This window comes from Hippocampus bargibanti, linkage group LG07 (genome assembly GCF_051943395.1).
Source record: "Hippocampus bargibanti isolate YZ-2025 linkage group LG07, ASM5194339v1, whole genome shotgun sequence".
Taxonomy (NCBI): Eukaryota; Metazoa; Chordata; class Actinopteri; order Syngnathiformes; family Syngnathidae; genus Hippocampus; species Hippocampus bargibanti.
Window position 1 is genome coordinate 9,188,377 of NC_142740.1, and position 21,271 is coordinate 9,209,647.

Sequence of the window (21,271 nt, forward strand, 5' to 3'; positions counted from 1 at the left end):
CTTTATATGATTCCACATCCCATTACGTCACATCCTATTGCAACGCACTCTGTCTGTCTTATAAATGCTCTCCCAGTTCCGTCTCTCTTGCTCTACTTTCTTACCGTCCCTCCTCAGCTGACACCCCATGATGCCCCTGCTGTCTACAAGATTAAACTAATTTAGTCTGTCTAACACCTGGCTCCCTACTGATTTAACCATCCTCTGCCTTCAACACCCGGAGAAGCCATGAACCAGGGATGAACGATCACTTTCAACCCATTACAGACCACAATATGGTGTATCTCCAGCCTGCATACAAACCCCTGGTGCACAGGCAAAGATGGTCCACAGAGGCTGAAGAAGCTTTGCGGGACTGCTTTGACTCAACCTGTGGGAGCTCTTCACTGAGATTCACGGGGAGGACATTGCTTCACTGGCAGACACCATCACGGACTACATAGACTTTTGTGAACAAAATACCGTACCCACCAGGATTGTGCTGTGTTTTTCCAACAACAAACCATGGATTAATCTCAACATAAAAGTCCCCTTGAAGGACAAGAAAATGACTCTTGTGTCTGCCAACAAATAGGACCTGAAGACCGTGCTGATGCAACTGAGGAGAAGGATCAGAGAAGGGAAGAAGGCCCACAGGATAAAAATGGAGAAGCAGCTGCAAGCCAGCAATGTCGCCGGTGTCTGGAAGGGCCTGAAAAACATCTCAGGCCACAAAAGCCCAGTGACATTGAATGAAAAAGACAAGGACTGGTCAGATGACCTCAACCGCTTTTTCAATCGGTTTGACAAGACACCTGTCGCCTTCGGCCCACCGTCAACTCCACCTGTAGCTGCACCTGCACCAACTCTCACTGTGGACTTCCCGCCCCTGCCCCCCGCAACGAACAACTGCCCTCCCAACCGTTGCTACACCCTCAGCCACACTCTGCATCCTGGTTCCTGCCTGTCTGTCACAACTGTGCAGGTGAAGAACCAACTGAGGAGGATGAAAGTGAGGAAGGCAGCTGTTCCGGACAACACCAATTCCCGACTCCTCAAGACCTGCTCCGACCAGCTGTGTGTCATTGTCCAGCACATGTTCAACCTGAGCCTGAAGCTGGGCAGATTTCAACAACTGTGGAAAACATCATACCTGAACCCAGTGCCCAAGATTGCCAACCCAAAGGAGCTCAACAGCTACAGACCGGTGGCGCTGATGTCTCACCTGATGAAGACGCTGGAGAGACTCGTCCTCGCCCATCTGCGACCGCTGGCGATCACTGGACCCGCTACAGTTTGCCTACCAGCCCAGAATCGGTGAGGACGCCATCATCTACCTCCTCCACTTGGCGCTGCTGCACCTGGAGAATGCTGGGAGCTCGGTGAGGATCACGTTCTTCGATTACTCCAGTGCCTTCAACACCATCCAGCCCATTCTACTGGAAGACAAGCTGCGGCATGCCGGAGTGGACCACAACCTCACATTTGGGATTACAGATTACCTCACAAACATGCCACAGTACGTGAGGGTAAAAAACAGTAAGTCGGACAGGCTTCTCTACAGGACCGAAACGCCGCAGGGGACAGTCCTGGCTCCATTCCTGTTCACCCTCGACACCTCGGACTTCAATTACAACATCCCAACCTGCCACCTTCGGAAGTTCTCTGGCGACTCAGCTATTGTCGGCCTCATTACAGAGGGAGACGATCGGGAGTACAGGGGACTGACAAACGACTTTGTGGACTGATGCCAGCAGAATCACCTCCAGATCAAGACTGGGAAAACCAAGGAGCTGGTTGTGGATTTCTGTAGGAAACAATCGTCACCTGCATCGTTGAACATCCAGGGTTCGGACATTGAGGGGGTGACCTCCTACAAGTACCTGGGTGTTACTCTCAACAACAAACTGGACTGGACTGCACACACACGGATGCCCTAATCAAAAAGGGATAGTCGCCTCTTCCTACCCAGGAAACTGAGGTCTTTTCGGGTTCAGGGGTCACTCCTAAAGGCTTTCTATGACTGTGTGGTCGCTTCAGCTATCCAGCTATGGAATTGTCTGTTGGTCAGGCAGCTTCACCACCCGGGACACGAAAAGAGTGGAGCGCCTGGTCAAGAGAGCCAGTCCTGTCCTGGGCAGCTCGCTGGACTAAAAGCTATGATGGACAGCTCCGCTCACCCACCCCTGCCCACCCTGACAGCACTGGGTAGCTCCTTCAGCCAGAGACTATCACACCCGCGCTGCGAGAAGGAGAGGTACCGCCGTTCGTTCCTACCGACTGCTGAAAGGCTTCTCAATTCTCAATAATCACATGTGAAAAAAAATGGACTCTTGTACTGTAAATATGGGTTAATGCAATACAGCTACATATATCAATATACCTTTTCTTGATACTTGCACAATGTAGTTTTTTTATGAAACGGTTTTGCACATTTACAGTATGCAGTGTATCTCAGTCTGCTGACATATTTTTACTGTGCTTAGAATATCTTGTTTTTCTATCCGTTCACACCCCTATCCAATCCCCTTTCAAATTGCTGCTGTGGACTGCAAATTTCCCCATTGTGGGACGAACAAAGGTTTTCTGATTCTGATATACATCCCCCCAATCCACAGAGGTGGCGGTGCCTGACCTCTGCTCTGATAGGTCCCTGCTCTAAAGTTGGCAGAGCAGCAGACCACTCCCTGAAGCCAATTTGATTACCTCTTTTGTTCTATCTGATTACTGCTGAAATCTTGAAATCCTATTCCACACAATTGAGTTGTTTGGCCCCGCCCATTTGAAAAGTTAATTGCTTATCTGTGACTTGCAGTATGGGACCCGGTGATCAGTTAGCTTAGCACAGTTGTCTTTGCCAAACATAGCCAGTCCACTATTTGTTGTAACAAGGACTGCTTTTGAGACATACATGTATTTTGCAGTGCAGCAATAAAGAGACAACAGCCTTGCCGTGAGGTCTCCAGCATGCATACACCCACCATTTCAAGTTGAACGTAGAATTAGTGGGAGACAGAAAAGTAAATACAGCTACCACAATTGTTCATGAAGTACGATGCAACTTGGCACAAGGGTCAACTTCAAAATAAAAGCATAGTAACAAGTACATTAATAATAATGCCTTACTTAGCTTTGATTTTGAAATTGGCCCTTGGAAGCATTCGTCGCAGTGTCTGACTTCACTTCAAATTGAGGCTGGCCTGACCTATAGTGCACAAAACTGTGATGACAGACTTGAACTGGAGCGTGGTATTCAATTTCCAGTTCTCGTGAGCAGATATGTTATAAGCTGACTGCAAAAAAAATTATGATGAACTCTGGCTGCAATCGAGATTACGTCTCCCTCTTGGTTCCGAACACTGCATTTTCCCCCCAAATTAACAGGATTGTAGTGGCAATATGTTATGCTTTACAAAACATACCCAGTGGCCCAGGTAGACGGGGAGGATTGGCTCTTTTCTCTGCTGCAAGAAGAAGATGACCATGAGAGCGAAGGAATAAGAAGGGATTCCACCCTCGGCTTGACAGTCAATGTGACACAGCTGCAGATAAATGACAATGACTTTTCAAGCACCTTAATAAAAACTAGGGTGTACAAAAAACATTTCATTGGCCCCAAAAAAACATTAAAATAACATGAGCAAATTAAAGCATTACAGAATTATAGTGAACTGTATTTTTTAGACTTTAAGCAGAAGAATTTATAAGTTAGGCTTGACATAACACCAAAGATTTCAGTAGTCAAAATTTTACTTTGACCGCTTCGTCATTATATCTACTCACCCTTGCCCAGCACCGGAAAGCCAGCACCAGAGGAATCAACCTGGGTTCCAATTTAGTCAAGGCCGCCATGTGATTTGTCGTGAGACAAGCAACATCATTGCCTGCACTAACTTTGCATATCAAGCCACTGTAAATTGAACAAAAACAAATACGGTATAACAGATTTTATGATTAACTTGTCTAACGTACCAGTAACGTTGAATTACCGAAATTATAGCTTTAGGTCTTTGTGTTAAAAAAACAAACATGTTTTTATGTTTTGTTTATTTTTCTAAATGGTTAACATGATTTTCAATTTACCTTAATCAGACTCATACCAATCTTTATTGGTCAAGAATGTAGCACACTAAGGAATTTGTCTACGGTAGTACAAGCTGCACAAGTATCATAAATAATCAGAATCAGAATCAGAATACCTTTATTCGTCCCGCAATGGGGAAATTTGCAAATAAGCAACAATTACGTTCGTATACATGGTACTAGGCTGTGTAATCAGCTGAATTGCGTTGAATAAATGCAACGTGATGATGACAACACAATTTTTTTTATAACATTGTACACAGAGTGCAAATTAGTGCATCCAAAAGATAGGCTGCCAAATGAAAAACAAAGTACATGTAATGTAGTTTATTCAATACATTGTAAAATTTAAAAGTTACGATACTCGAGGCAAGGAAACCGGGGGCTAAGGAGCTGGTTTCCATTGGCTTGAGGAGGGAGACGTGGAATACGGGATGGATCCGCATGGTGGGTGGCAGTCGGAGCCTCACCGAGACCGGGCTGAGGATAGGCTCAATGGGGAAGGGACCAGTGAAGCGTGGGCCCAGCTTGGCTGAAGTCCCCGCCAGCCGCAGGTCCCTCGTGGACAGCCAAAGCTCCTGCCCGACCTGGTAGCTGGTTGCCTTTCGACGGCGACGGTCCGCGACCTGCTGTTTCCGGGTCGCCGTGCGTGACAGGGCGGCCCTGGTCTCCTTCCAGACTCGGTGGGCCCGTCTGAGGTGTTGTTTGATAGACGGGACTTCCACCTGACCCTCTTGGGTGGGAAACAGCGGTGGCTGATAGCCACAGGCGGACATGAACGGGGACCGACCTGTGGCTGTGGAGACCAGGGAGTTGTGGGCGTACTCCACCCAGGGTAAGTGGAGGGCCCACAACGCCGGGTTGTGGAGGCACACACACCGGAGGGCCGCCTCCAGATCCTGGTTCTTCCTCTCCGTCTGTCCGTTGGTCTGGGGATGGTAACAAGACGACAGGCTCGCCGACGCCCCGAGGGACCGACAGAAACGTTTCCATACCTTGGACACGAACTGTGGTCCCTGGTCCGACACGATGTCAGTTGGAATCCCGTGGAGACGGACGACGTGGTTAACCAGGAGTTGGGCCGTCTCAACAGCGGACGGCAACCTGGTTAACGGGACGAAGTGGGCCGACTTGGAGAATCGGTCCACTACGGTGAGGACGACCATCTTGCCTCGGGAGGGGGGGAGGCCTGTAACGAAGTCGACGGAGATGTGTGACTAGGGTCTGGACGGTACTGGTAGCGGTTGGAGAAGTCCTTCTGGGGGCTGGTGAGAGGCTTTTCCACGGGCGCAGGCCGGGCAGGCTTTGACGAAAAGGGTGATGTCCCTCCTGAACCCCGGCCACCAGAACCGTTGAGCGATGAGTTGGATCGCCCTGTTGACCCCCGGGTGACAGGCTATTTTGGAGGTGTGTCCCCAGATGAGCACCTCCATGCGTAGAGGAGGGGGGACAAACAGGCGATCCGCGGGGCAGCCCCTGGGGATGGTGTCCCTCCCTAGGGCTTGCTGAACTTTCCTCTCAACCTCCCACCGCAGGGCGCCCAGGATGCGTTGGGCCGGCAGGATGTTGGCGGTGACCTCCTCCCTTTCTGCCGGCTCATGAATGCGGGATAGGGCATCGGGCTTGGTGTTCTGCGACCCTGGGCAGTAGGTGAGAGAAAAGTTAAAACGAGTGAGGAAGAGTGACCATCGGGCCTGTCGCGAGTTAAGTCTCTTGGCAGACCGGATGGCCGCCAGGTTCTTGTGATCCGTGTAGACGGTGAATGGGTGTTTAGCTCCCTCAAGCCAGTGTCTCCATTCTTGCAGAGCCAGGACGACCGCCAGCAGTTCCCGGTTGCCGACGTCATAGCTGGTTTCGGCGGGGCTGAGCCGGCGGGAGAAGAAGGCGCATGGGCGTAGCGTTTGGTCAGAGGCAGAGCGCTGGGACAGGACGGCCCCCACTCCGGACTCAGATGCGTCAACCTCGACTGTGAACGGGAGGTCCGGGTCGGGATGACGCAGGACGGGGGGGTTTGTGAAGGGAAGTCGGAGGCGGTTGAATGCCCCCTCGGCGTCGGGCGTCCACCTAAAGGGGACTTTGGTGGAAGTGAGATTAGTGAGGGGGAGTGCCTTCTGACTATATCCGCGAATGAAGCGGCGGTAGAAGTTGGCAAACTCCAGGAACCGTTAGAGCTGCTTACGCATCTTTGGGGTAGGCCATTCTACCACCGCTCTGGTCTTTGCGGGGTCGGCCCTGAGCTGCCCCTGCTCCACGACGAACCCCAGAAAAGACAGAGAGCGGACATGGAACTTGCACTTCTCTGCCTTCACGTAACACCGGTTTTGCAGGAGCCGCGCCAGGACCCGACGGACGTGTTGCTGATGCTCCTCTGCGGATTGGGAAAAAAATAAGAATATCATCCAAGTAAACAAATACAAAAACATTGAGGAAGTCCCTGAGCACATCGTTAATAAGATCTTGGAAGACGGCGGGCGCGTTCGTGAGTGCAAATGGCATCACCAGGTATTCAAAATGCCCTAATGGCGTTTTGAACGCTGTATTCCACTCATCCCCCTCACGGATGCGGACCAGGTGGTATGCGCTACGGAGGTCCAATTTGAAAAAAATAGTAGCGGATTGAAGGGGCGCGAAGGCTGAGTCCATGAGGGGGAGAGGGTATTTATTGCGTATGGTGATGTCGTTCAGACCCCTGTAGTCGACACACGGGCGCAGGGATCCGTCTTTCTTGTCAATAAAGAAGAACACTGCGCCCAGCGGAGAACGTGACGGGCGGATGAGTCCCGCCGGCAGGGAGGAGTCTATGTAGGTGCTCAGGGCTTCCCGTTCAGTTTGAGAGATGTGAAAAAGTCTGGAGTCCGGTATTGGAGCCCCTGACTGCAGTTCGATGGCACAGTCATACGGTCGGTGAGGCGGCAGGGATTGGGCGTGGTCCTTGCTGAACCCCTCCCGCTGGTCGTGGTAGCACTGCGGCACGCCCTTGAGGCAGATGGCCTCGGGCGGGCTACCGCGGGAGGGGTCTCGCCCCGCCGTCGCCGACCGCAGGCAGTTGGCGTAGCAGTAGGGGCTCCAGCTCTGAATGGTGGGACCCTCCCAGGAAATGGACGGGTCATGGGTACTGAGCTAAGGGAGGCCCAGTACCAATGGCACGTTCCGGGAGGGCATAACTAAAAATTGTCGGTGTTCCACGTGATTGCCCGCTACCCTGAGTTTAAGCGGGGCAGTAACGTGGGTGACTTCAGCTAAAAGACGACCGTCAAGATCAAGGATCTCCCTTGGGGGAAGGAGATCAATCAGTTGACAGCCCAGAGAGTCAGCCAGCTGGGGGTCGATGAAGCACCCGTCGGCCCCCGAGTCCACCAGCGCCCGCAACGTCTGGGGGCCGGATGGGCCGATGATGTCACCGTCCAGCTCTAGTCGCGTAACGGGGGCCGTGGGCTTGGCCTCCAGTGGTCGCCGTTTCGACGGGGACTTACAGGGGCCGGAGGTCTTAGGCTGGGGACCTGGGGTGCGACGAGCCCCGGGGGTGGTGCGGTTGTACCCCCTCCCATCTGCATGGGTTCAGGGGATCCCTTCAGGCGCCGCACATGCTCTCTGCTGGGTGTAGTGGTCCGCGGGTCAAGGACTTAGCACCACACTCATCCCTGAGTGTGGTGCTAAGTCCTTGACGAAACACCCCCCTCAGTGCTGGGTCGTTGTACCGGCTGCCGTCGGCCTGGATCCGGAAGGCGACGGAGTACTCCGCCGCGGAGCGGGATCCCTGGACAGAGCTGTGGAGCCGCCCCACGGCCTCGACCTCCGTCACCGGATGATGGAAGACCCGGCGAAGCTCTGCCACAAAGTCCGGGTACGACGCGCACAGTTCCGGCCGGGACTCCCTGACGGCCAGCACCCATGTCTCAGCGATCCTCGTGAGCAGGCTGGTGATAAACGCTACCTTGACCTCGTCGCTATCGTAGGTTTAGGTTGTTGCTCGAAGACGAGCGCGCATTGCATCAGGAATTGCGCGCATCGTTCGGTTTCGCCAGCATAGCGGGAGGGGTGGGGTAGCTGAATCTTTCGCCTGCCCACGGGAGGGGCGGGGGTAGTGAGCGCGGCGGTAACATGGCGTATTACCTCAATGGCTTGGGCCAGCTGGCTCACACTCTCCGCTTGCATGGCTAGGGCGGCGATGATTCTGTCTTCGCCGGCGGGATCCATGGTGGTCGGAGTAGTATACTCGAGGCAAGGAAACCGGGCTCGAGTAGCGAGGGAACGAAATGCAACGGCGAGACAGAGATCAGGATAAAGTCTTTTACTGAGACACGCATGCAAAACAACAAAATCATAAATTGGGGAATGTGAGTAAAGGCAACGGAACAAATAGCGAACCTGACAGCAAGGTAGTAGCGGGGGTGACTTCCGAAAATACTCCGACAATGACTGAGAGAAGCGATCGGCAGATATAGTCAGAACGCACAATGAGTAAATGACAATCAGCTGTGGAACCCCAGGTGAGTGAAGGAGGGAGGTGATGGGAGGGGCGGGGCGCGCCCAGGACGGCGACGAGATGTGACACTAAAGAGCAATACATTGGGGAGACTAAACAAATTCTCAAAAAAAAGACTATCAACATCGCAGGGATAATACTAGTGGGACTCAATCGGCAGTACATATGCACCTAAAAGCTAGCAACCACTCATTTGACTACAATAAGGTTAAAATCTTAGTGAAAGGAAATAGTTTGAAAGGAGAGTAAAAGAAGGTATTTTCATAAAACAGCAACACCCTTCACTAAATCGCCATGGTGGGGTGAGGTTCAATTTGGATCGTTCGTACAACAGACTTATTAGGCAACATAGGCTTAGTTATGCTGATGAGGTGATAGCAGAGCAAATGGGGCAATTAGGCCAGTCGTAGCCCCCATACTCAGGCAGGACAATAGAAGTAATCAGTCAGGACAATAGTAGTAATTAGTGGAACCGCAGGGAGTAGTCCTCTTCTCCCCCCAACCTGAGAGCAGGGACCAATCAAAGCAGAGTCTGGCACCGCCACGTCTGGACAGTAGGGATATATATATAGGGTTGAAACTACCAGCAAACAATTTTAGTTCGCTGACGAAGCCTCGATAAGAAGCGAAACATCCGACACCTTCAAAGAAGTACAGATGACGGCTGAAGAAACCTGTTCATTGATGGACCACTCCTGTACGACAGAGTTTACACAGACGTATTGTACATAGAGGTTTCTCAATCCCAGGACGCAGACTGGGACCAGTCCATGGCTCATTTGGTACCGGACAAATCAATAACTTACTCATACCAGAATCTGTCAAATGTTTTATTTTGAAAAATTACTGGATTCTTTCTTACATCCATCTAGAGCAGACCTGGGCATTTTACGGCCTGCGGGCCCACTCTGACTGCCACGGGAAATAAAACATCCTTCCAAAATTGTGCATCATGCGTGGACTAAAACAGTGCTTTTATTTTGAAACCGGTTTACAGTGTGTGTACGTCGATGTCCAGATGTCCAAGTACTGAAACAAGTCTGAGTGCTTTACTTTGTGGTGAGCAAGTCGCCGTGTTGAAGGAATACAACGTGGGTCAGCATTACGAGACGAAACATGCAGAAATATACGGACAACTGACGGAGGCTGGAAGAGCGCTGTTAGCTGAAGATTTGCCAGCGGAGCAAGAAAAACAACAAGGCTATTTTACCAAGCTACATAGAGCCCGGGATGCAACAACCAAGTCCAGCTTTGTGATATAAAATCACTAAAAACTGTAAAAGCCATTTTCGGAGGGAGAGTTTGTGAAACAGTGCTTGGTGCACTCTGCAGCGCTAATATGTCGGGAGGAAAAAAAAGAAGCATTTGAGAAAGTCCCGCTGTGCAGGTGAACGGTGACTACAAGTGTGGAGGACATCGCAGAGATAAATAAAGAATACCAAAAACGTCGATTGGGGGGGCAACGGGAAACCTGACACTGGTGTGAAGCAACTAGCACACGGTGGTGCATAAAGAGAACAATCCGAAAGGATTATGGGATGTGGGGGCATGGGGGGAAGGGGCTGCGATGAAGATCGAGAAAGTCCAGGATAATACAAAGTAAAAATACAAGTTGACAGTGTCCCGTTTTCGTACCCGCTGTCCTGAAGAAGGAAGTAATGTAGCCACAAGGGGGCACAAGCCAGTGTCTTATTGTACCGGTCCCAAGCCCGGATAAATACAGAGGGTTGTGTCAGGAAGGGCATTCGACGTAAAACGTTTTTGCCAAAACAAATATGCGAATCAAACCTATGAATCCCATACCGGATCGGTCGAGGCCCGGGTTAACAACGGCCGCCATTGGTACTGTTGACCTTCAGGGTGCCAGTGGAAAATGGACTACTGTTGGTCGAAGAAGGAGAGGAGGGAGGTGTGCCCGGAGGAAAAGATTGAAATGGAACGCCAAGAGTATAGAACTAAGAGTAGGAACTTTGAATGTAGGAACAATGACAGGTAAAGGTCGAGAGCTGGTTGACATGATGCAGAGAAGGAAAATAGACATACTGTGTGTCCAGGAGACAAGGTGGAAAGGGAGCAGGGCTAGAAGCTTAGGGTCAGGGTTTAAGTTGTTCTATCATGGTGAAGACAGAAAGAGAAATGGAGTTGGGGTTATCTTAAAAGAGGAGTTTGTTAGGAATGTCTTAGAAGTAAAAAAAAGTATCAGATAGAATGATGAGTCTGAAGCTAGAAATTGAAGGCGTGATGTTCAATGCTGTTTGTGGGTATGCCCCACAAGTAGGATGTGAGCTGGCAGAGGAGAAATTTTGGTAGGACTTTGATGAAGTCAAACAGAACATCCTGAGAAGTGAGAGGGTTATAATTGGTGGAGACTTCAATGGACATGTTGGCACAGGAAACAAAGATGATGAGGAGGTGATGGGCAGGTTTGGACTCCAGATGAGGAACGCTGAAGGACAGATGGTGGTTGACTTTGCTAAGAGAATGGAAATGGCTATTGTGAATACTTTCTTTCAGAAGAGACTGGAACATAGGGTGACCTATAAGAGTGGAGACAGAAGTACACAGGTAGACTACATTTTGTGTCAATGGCGCCATCTAAAGGAAATCAGTGACAGCAAAGTAGTGGTTGGTGAGAGTGTAGCCAGACAGCATAGGTTGGTGGTGTGTAGGATGACGCTGGCAGTGAGGAAAATGACGAAACCAAAGGCTGAAGTGAGGACAAAATGGTGGAAGTTGAAAAAGGAAAAGTGTTGCATGACATTTAGGAAGGAGGTAAGACAAGCACTGGGTGGGCAAGAGGTCCTCCCAGATGACTGGCAAACTACAGCGAACATAATCATAGACACAGGTCGGAAAGTACTTGGTGTATCGAGTGGAAGAAAGGTAGATAAGGAGACTTGGTGGTGGAATGGGGCGGTGCAGGAGTGTATACAGAGAAAGAGGTTAGCAAAGAAGAAGTGGGACACTCAGAGGACGGACGAGAGTAGACAGCAGTACAAGGAGATGCAGCGCACGGTTAAAGTAAAGGTGGCAAAGGCCAAACAAGAGGCCTATGATGACTTGTATGCTCGGCTGGACAGCACGGAAGGTGAGACTGATCTTTACAGGCTGGCGAGACAGAGAGACAAAGATGGTAAGGACCTGCAGCAGGTTCGGGTGATTAAGAATAGAGATGGTAATGTATTAACAGGTGCCAGTAGTGTGATGGCAAGATGGAAAGAGTACTTTGAAGAATTGATGAATGAGGAAAATGAGAAGGAACAAAGAGTAGAAGACGTGACTGTTGTGGACCAAGACGTAGCAAGCATTAGCAAGGATGAAGTGAGGAGGGCGCTGAAGGGGATGAAGGGGGGAAAGGCACTTGGGCCTGATGATTTACCAATCGAGGTATGGAAGTGTCTTGGAGAGGTAGCGGTGGTGTTCTTGACTGGGTTATTCAACAAGATCTTAGATGGTGAACAGATGCCTGAAGAATGGAGACGAAGTGTACTCGTGCCCATTTTTAAGAACAAAGGAGATGTGCAGAGTTGTACTAATTACAGAGGAATAAAGTTGATGAGCCATACAATGAAACTCTGGGAAAGACTTTGTTTTGACTGCATCAGGGTTTATTAGTGGGGCATGTCCATTGGGAAGCACTGGGCCAGCAGCAGCTGGCACATTACTTAAAAACAGATGCAACACTGTCAATACATATTTAACATTGCGGATGATGGTGGAAATCAGAAATTACAGAATAAGATTGCCTGGCTCAGCTGATCCCTCCCTGCTGATTCCCACCTCATTTGACTGTTGTTTAGCCATTTGGTCAAGTGCAAAATGGTAGTGTTTATAAGCATTTCTCTTCATTCCAGCGACCGGAGTAATGATTGGGACAGGGTCAACAACTGCAGCTCTCTTTCCACCACCTATATAACACTTGGTTTGGAAGACAAAAAACAAGGTTCACACATACTTTTCAGAACTATTTCAATTGTTCTTGCATTGGTCACCTATGAACATTTCATCGTAATCTCTCCGCAAAGCAAAAAAAAAAGTTTATTATCGTTATTTTTGTTATTGGTACTCAGGTTGCCACACACAAGCATGTTAGGTTAGCTCAGTGCTTCTCAAATAGTGGGGCACCTCCCGCTGGGCACGAGGCTCTGTCAAGAGGGGCGTGTTTGACCTCAGGGAACATGCTTTTATTGTTTTTACTGTCCTAGAATAAAGTGCAATCACATCGAGTAAGATTATGAAATGTGGACAAAAAGTGATAAAGTGACAAATGAAAGTATCCCATCAGCTAAGACGATCAACAGTGACGTGCAGTCAGGGGAGGCAGGTGAGGCAATGCCTCACCTGTCATCATGGAAAAAAATTAATTAAACTGTTATATGTATTTAGTGATTTGTAATTTAAAGTTCTTGTCCATTTAACTTCAGAATCAGAATCAGAATCATCTTTATTGCCAAGTATGTAGAACACACAAGGAATTTGTTTCCGGTAGAACACGCTGCACTAGTATTGTCGTAAAAAAAAAAAAAAAACTGCTAAGTGGCACTATACAGTTCCATTTTGGCTACTGTTGAAAGAGTTCAAAGAGTTCAAAGAGTTAATGGCTTGGGGGAAGAAGCTGTTTCAATGTCTGCTGGATTTGGTGCGCATGGATCTTCACCGTTTTTGGATTTTTTTTCAAAATCGCAGAATTTTCACATTTACCGTACAAATACTAAGTAGAGACGAGCGGTGAGGCAGCAGCCGGCTGAGCCCCACCATGGATTGCGCAATCACTATGCTCACTGTTGGCTTGCTCTGCAGTGAGACCACATTGCTGTCCCTCTGCATATCGCTATTAAAGCGTTCAAACACGTTTAGTATATGAACTAAATTTCTACAGTTTAGCTGGTGTATATAATGTACAGTCACTGTTCCTGACCGGGTTATTCAACAAGATCTTAGATGGTGAACAGATGCCTGAAGAATGGAGACGAAGTGTACTCGTGCCCATTTTTAAGAACAAAGGAGATGTGCAGAGTTGTACTAATCACAGAGGAATAAAGTTGATGAGCCATACAATGAAACTCTGGGAAAGAGTAGTTGAAGCTAGACTAAGAGCAGAAGTGAACATTTGTGAGCAGCAGTATGGCTTCATGCCAAAAAAAAGAGTATGACAGTTGCAATGTTTGCTTTAAGAATGCTGATAGAGAAGTACAGAGAAGGTCAGAAGGAATTGCATTGTGTCTTTGTAGATCTGGAGAAAGCGTATGACAGGGTGCCCAGAGAGGAGCTGTGGCATTGCATGAGGAAGTCTGGAGTGACGGAAAAGTATGTGAGAGCGGTGCAAGACATGTATCATGACTGTAAGACAGTTGTGAGGTGTGCTGTCGGTATGACTGAGGAATTCAAGGTGGAGGTGGGACTCCACCGGGGGTCAGCTCCGAGCCCCTTCTTGTTTGCTATGGTGATGGACAGGCTGACAGACGATGTTAGACAAGAATCTCCTTGGACCATGATGTTTGCAGATGACATTGTGATCTGTAGCGAGAACAGGGTGGCGGAGAAACTACAGGTGTGAAGATATGCCCTGGAAAGGAGAAGAATGAAGATCAGTCGCAGCAAGACGGAATATATGTGTGTGAATGAGAGGGATCCAAGTGCAAGAGTGATGCTACAGGGAGAAGAGATAAAGAAGGTGGAGGATTTTAAGTACTTGGGGTCAACTGTCCAGAGCAATGGACAGTGTGGTAAAGAGGTGAAGAAGCGTGTCCAGGCAGGGTGGAGCGGCTGGAGAAAAATGTCAGGTGTGATGTGTGATAGAAGGGTTTCAGCTAGGATGAAAGGAAAAGTGTATAAAACCGTGGTCAGACCAGCCATGATGTTTGGACTGGAGACAGTACCACTGAAGAAAAGACAGGAAGCAGAGCTGGAGGTAGCAGAGCAGAAGATGTTGAGGTTTTCCTTGGAGTGACCAGGTTGGATAGGATCAGGAATGAGTACATTGGAGGGACAACTCATATGAGAGGCGTTGGAGAGAAAGTCAGAGAGGCCAGACTGAGATGGTTTGGACATGTCCAGAGGAGAGAGAGTGACTATATCGGGAGAAGGATGCTGAGCCTTGAACCGCCAGGCAGGAGACCGAGAGGAAGACCGAAGAGCACCAAATCCAGCAGACATTTAAACAGCTTCTTCCCCCAAGCCATTAACTCTTTGAACTCTTTCAACAGTAGCCAAAATGGAACTGTATAGTGCCACTTAGCAGTTTTTTTGACAACGATACTAGTGCAGCGTGTTCTACCGGAAACAAATTCCTTGTGTGTTCTACATACTTGGCAATAAAGATGATTCTGATTCTGATTTATGGATGTGGTCAAAGAGGACATGAAGGTAGCTGGTGTGAGAGAAGAGGATGCACAAAACCGGGATAGATGGAGGACATTGATTCGCTGTGGCGACCCCTGAGGGGAAAAGCCGAAAGGAAAAGAAGAAGAAGTCCTGAAGAAGGAAGTGGTGGAAGCGGGGAGGCGTGGCCTCGCCCTCAGCTGTCAATCCGAACGTGACAATATCGAACAAGTAGGATGTTTATTTGCCGGAGACGCGTTGCACAAAATGATGATACAAAATAACTGTTCCGTAACAAACGAGTACGACAATTTTCTCCAGCATGACAGCATCTCACTCGCACAGCAATCGGGGGCAGGGAGGGCAGAGCGGGTGGGATCGCTGCGACGCAAACGCCGCGTCAGGCTCACGGTCGGCACCGCCGCCTCTTTGAGACAGGTGACCTCTTCTGGCTTCTCAGTTAGCAGGGAGAGCGATTTTTGGACATCTGGAATGCGTGGGAAGCCGTGCGTTTTTGGGTCAGCAGAAAACGTGTGCGCCGACACAGTCATAAAGATCGAGAATACGAAATATGAAATGATTAAAATAACACTAAAAGATTAAAAAATGAACAGTCAACATTTTGGTATAGAATAGTAGAATATGTTGCTTAAAAACAACAGATTGACATCATATACTATCCTGTCATACAGGAGACGCCAGCGTGTCGTCATTTGTTATGATCATGTGATCCTTGCGTCAGCCATTTTGAATGCTTTTGAATGCCAAGCTTTTACATCGGATGCTCTTCCTGACACAACCCTCTGTATTTAACTGGGCCGTTTATATATATATATATATATATATATATATATATATATATATATATATATATATATATATATATATATACAGTAAAGTCTCGTTATATCGATATTCAAGGGAGTCCGAAAAAATATCGATATAACCGGGACTATCGATATAGCCGACCCTGTTTGCATGTAATTTTCTCCGTGTGTGCATAGAAATAGTATCGATATAACCGGGACTATCGATATATCCGATATCGATATAACGAGACTTTACTGTATATATATGTATATATATATATATATATATATATATATATATATATATATATATATATATATATACAGTAAAGTCTCGTTATATCGATATTCTCGGGAGTCCGAAAAATATCAATATAACCGGGACTATCGATATATCCGACCCTGCGCGCATGTAATTTTCTCCTTGCGTTCATAGAAATAGTATCGTAATAAGCGGTACTATCGATATAACCGATATCGATATAACGAGACTTTACTGTATATATATATATATATATATATATATATATATATATATATATATATATATATATATATATATATATATATATATATATATATATATATATATATAGTATACTGTAACATCCGAATTACGACCGGGTTCCATTCCGACAAAACGGTCCTAAGTCAAATGGTCGTAAATCGAAAAGCATTCAAAATGGCTGACGTGAGGATCACATGATCATAAGAAATGATGACACGCTGGCATCTCCTATATATATATATAGGGCGGCCCGGTAGTCGAGTGGTTAGCACACCGGCTTCAAAGTGCAGAGGTCGCCGGTTCGTGTCGTGTGGAGTTTGCATGTTCTCCCCAGACCCGCGTGGGTTTTCTCCAGGTCCTCCGGTTTCCTCCCACATTCCAAAAAACATGCATGGCAGGCAGATTGACCACTCCAAATTGTCCGTAGGTGTGAGTGTGAGAGTGACTGTTGTACGTCTTTGTGTGCCCTGCGATTGGCTGGCAACAAATTCAGGGTGTCCCCCGCCTCGTGCCCGAAGACAGCTGAGATACGCTCCAGCAACCCCCGCGACCCTAATGAGGAATAAGCGGTACGGCTAATGAGATGATGATATATATATATATATATATATATATATATATATATATATATATATATATATATATATATATATATATATATATATAAAACTTCACCAAAATGTTAGAATGTATTATTTAAAATAACTGTGATAATACTAACATTAATATCAATGTTTTTCCAGGCAAACCATCAGAATAAAAGTCAATTTGTCAATTTACCGGGTACATACGCAAGGTTACTGCTAGCTAGCCTGCACACTGCTCATTAGCCTGCACGCTTGCTTTCTGCTGCCTCTCACAGTAGTATATTGATACTAACGTTCGCATGGGGCTTGTCATAGTGCCACTGACATTCGACTGTTTCATCGTTTCATTGCAAATTAGAATCTATCAAATTAGAACCTGTCCTCTCCACAAAAGTGAATCCTTCGGTCCATTCAACCTGATGTGGCATATGTCACACTGCCACAGGTTGTCTCCTAGCGTTCCTCCGACATAACACCTGATTTTCTCATCCGCTTATTCAAAAGGGAGCGCTTACCTGTTTCGACATCAACAGCCCCTAAATCAAGATCATCTGATAAAAATTGAGATTTCCGCCAATACAAGCCGAAACAGGAAATGAACAGCGAAAAAGCAAGAATACATTACATATTTAGTTTTATCTGGTCATTTTGGTCTGAAAGTCGGAAATCCGCCGATCGGCGTGGAATTCTCATCCCTGTATTGTTGTTGTAACTAAGACAGTTAAATTTATCAGGGCATGGGCATTAAATCACAGGCCATTTGTTGTTGCACTTTTACATGAGCATTATCGTGAACATGGTGACATCAGGTACCATACAGCTGTAATTTGGCTCAGCCAGGGCAAAGTCTTAAAAAGGTTTTGGGACCTAAAAGCAGAGATTCGAGAATTTAGCGAGATGAAAGGTAAAACATCCCTCAGTTCTTTGATGTAGACTGGGTTGCAGATTTAGCATTTGCTGTTGATGTGACTGCACTGATTAACGAAATGACACTAAACTACAAGGCAAGGGCCTCTCTGTCCATGACGTGCATAATCTGGTCAATGCTTTCATGATAAAGTTGCAGTTTCTGTCAAATCAAGTAGAGAACAAAATTCTCAATCACATGCAAACCCTGAAAGAAATCAAATCGTCAGCCAGTCACCTCTATAGGTACTCATGGTTAGGAGACCTGTACAATTAGTTTAAGACGTTTTGAAGATTTTAAAAACATTTAAACACACTTAGAAACACCTGATTTTCTCCCCATTTGCATGCAGTATAGATAATGAATCCACCGATGTTGCAGTCAGACACAGTACTGGCACAGCACTTTAAGTCAGCATCACTGCTGGAGTTCTATTCATCTCTCAATAAGGAGAATTTTCTAAATATGAGGAAACATGCTCAGAAGATGTTTGTTCTGTTTGGATATAACTATACAAACATTCTCAGCAATGAAGTTTACCAACTCCAGGTACAGGTCCTCTCTGACTGGTGAACATCTTATGTACATCTCCACCTAAAACATTCAACCTGACCTTGTTAAAGCTCAACAAAGGCTAGATTTCTCTCGCTGAACACTGTTTGACAGTTTGATAAAAATGTTGTTAGTTGTTTATTACTGTGGTATCTTAATAGCAAGTTGGTGGAGAATAAGAGGTTATTATATTTAAAAGTCCCATGATTAGCTGGCCAACCAAACAATGGGCCCACAGTCAAGGCGCAGATGGCCACAGTCAATCTGAGTGAAACTGACACAGCCCAGTTAAACTGTCATCTTCATCTAGGAGATCTAGGACTTGGGAAACTCCTTCGTCACAGGAGGACTTGTAACTCCCTCACAGGAAGAGCTCATTACCCAGGTTACAAATTTATCAGTTCATAGAAAAGCCAACCAATTAAAATATATTTTTATTGCTGACAGCTGCTGGCGCTCAGAACGTCCAGGGGGGCGTGGTATTATAATCAAGAAAACTATGTTTTACTAATGTACCACTTTAATTTGCATATACTCTCAATAAATAGCTTGGCAGAGGGCTGCAGAATTCAGGCGTCTGTCATGAATGGTGGCGTCTCCTGCTGGCAGTAAAAGACAATCTTTCGAGCTTTTGTCCAGTGTCCGATCGAACATCTCTGACACAAGTTAAGTTAAAAATCAATCATTGTGGTAATGTGACTGAAAAACAGTACATACAGTACTGCAGTAAACAGTAACAGCAAACGTATCTGTTTTCACTAAATAAATTCTTTTTTTTTTTTTGTAAAACAATCTCACTCTCTCATAATCTAATAATAACACATAGTCTTCTTCTGTTAACAATACAATTTAAGTATTTCAATGTAGAAATATAATAACTGGAGTAAATGTCAAACTTTTTGTCCAGACATTATTTTCTGCTTCTCATTTGGCCCCCGGGGGAAAATAATTGCCCACCCCTGGTCTATAGAATGTCAATCCTAAAGCAGGCCAAGGCACACTTCTTGGTCACATGAAATTATTACTGCAAAATTTAAGCTGGGAGCTAGTAAAATTAGGAAAAAAATGATAAAAAATACCCCTGACTTTTGAGAAAAACAAGGCTATAATTAATTGTATCAGGAGTCCTATTTAAAACACAGATATCAACAAGAGATTGCCACGCGCAAAGCCCACTCTGGATACGATGGTGTGTCGTATTTTTCATGCATTGTATCTTATTTTGAAGGCAAATTGAAACATTAACAGCGATAAGATCTTTTTTGTGTTATGATTCATGTTTTTATTATGTTGTCCTCCATAAGGTGTGTCCAGATGGTCCAGAAGTCTGCTGCTCACCTCTTTACTGGTACTCGTAAAACAGAGCACATAACTTCTACTCTGGCATCCTTTCAATGGTTCCCTATACATTTTAGAGTTATCTTCAAGATCATATTGTTTTCACATCTTGAAATGACCTTGGGCTCATACGCCACTCCACACCTTCCCGGTGCTCAAGTCTGTGGACCAGACATTATTACAAGGACCAAGAACTAAACGGAGACTGAGAAGGAATCAAGCCGTTTGGGTTGCTGGTCCCTCTCTCTGGAATGACCTGCCACGGAAAGCCCCCTCGCCACCCATTTTTGTTTGTTTATTTCATATAAACATGATTGTTTATTTCATCAAAAATTTTACTTGGAAAAAAAAATAATTTTAAACTAATTACATTATTACAATTACAATTGAGGCATGTCAAAAGATGAAAGAAAATGAATGAATGAATGAATGTTTTTTTTGCGCTATGAGCCATTTACTTTCTTATGTATTTGAGGGGAGTCAAAGTCCTACCTTCAACTTTTAGTTTTGACCACGAGGGGAAATATCAGTGTTTTGTTTGTTTTCGAGTGCCCTGCAATTGGCTAGCAACCAGTTCAGGGTGTACCCTGCCTACTGGCCGAAGACAGCTGGGATAGATACCAACACGCCCCCGTGAGTCCTGTGAGGATGAAGCGGCCCGGACAATGAATGGATGAATGTTTGTTTTTCTAACTTCCAAAGAATTACAAAATAAAAATGAAATACAACAAGGGCGGCCTAGTAGTCGGGTGGTTAGGACGCTGACTTAACAGTGCAGAGGCCATGGGTTCAAATCCCGCTCCAGTCTCCCTGAGTGGAGTTTGCATGTTCTCCCCCGGGGTACTCTGATTTCCTCACACATAAAACATGCATGGCAGGGTGATTGAACACTCAAAAAATTGTCCCTAGATGTAAGTGTTCCTCAAACTTTTCCCTGCGTTTCGATGGCAACCAGTTCAGGGTGTACCCCACCTGCTGACCAAAGACAACTGGCACAGGCACCATCATGCCTGTGAACCTTGCGAAAATAAGCAAATCGGAAAATGGATGGATGGATCACATGGTTGGTTGGCAAGTGAGCACACCTCGCAAAGACAAATGATTTACTTGGTAGTTGCAAAAACATAAGGAGACAAATCTACAAGGAACTTTCACTGACCTTATTACATCACGACAGATGATGGCAGGGACTTTGGCATGAAAGTCTGACACAACCTCTGAAAATTCAGCTAAAAAGAGGACGTTAATTAAGTTAATTAAGTCTCACAATCCCACATGAGATTCTAGCAGAAATCAAGTCACATCTTTCCAAAGAAATTTAATGAGAGCTTATTGGAATGAAGATCACTATTGAGTGTCAATGGATCCTAAGTAATGCAGTTATACTGTGCACTCTTATTCCAAAAAGGAATTTTGCAGGGACAACCCACAATTATAGCTTTTTTTGTACAAAAGCATTTGAATTCATTACAAATAATACACTGCATGCATACACAAATATTCACAGCTATTGCCATGATAAGTTGACTAATTTATTTCACCATACATTAAGCTTGAACTAAAGGGAAGTTTGAATAACACTTACTGCTGTTTTTGAGGATGTCAAGCACTTGAATCAGGACTTCCGGTTGTGTCATCTAGATGCAAAACCATTACAAAATATGATGTATAGGACTTGGAATGCTTGCAGAATTGTATCAT

The 21,271-nt window shown here is 46.2% G+C and overlaps 1 protein-coding gene across 14 annotated transcripts in view; it reads right to left on the minus strand.

Annotated features, from left to right (window-relative positions):
• Positions 1-21,271, minus strand: part of tut4 (terminal uridylyl transferase 4) — a 78,668-nt gene that overhangs the window by 36,846 nt on the left and 20,551 nt on the right. For 7 of the 14 annotated variants that reach the window (XR_016115519.1, XM_089000520.1, XM_089000518.1 and 4 more), the window contains 5 exons: positions 21,156-21,207; positions 20,730-20,799; positions 6,242-6,430; positions 3,763-3,889; positions 3,402-3,521 (listed from right to left, as the gene is read on the minus strand). Coding sequence is in view for 13 of the 14 variants with exons in the window: in XM_089000520.1 (XP_088856646.1) it covers positions 3,402-3,521; positions 3,763-3,889; positions 6,242-6,430; positions 20,730-20,799; positions 21,156-21,207 (558 nt within the window). In the remaining variant the exon portion in view is untranslated. Of the gene's footprint in view, positions 1-3,401; positions 3,522-3,762; positions 3,890-4,532; positions 4,756-4,852; positions 6,161-6,241; positions 6,431-8,175; positions 11,175-20,729; positions 20,800-21,155; positions 21,208-21,271 lie in introns of those variants that run through there. The other 7 variants (XM_089000525.1, XM_089000529.1, XM_089000524.1 and 4 more) reach the window with 6 other exon arrangements.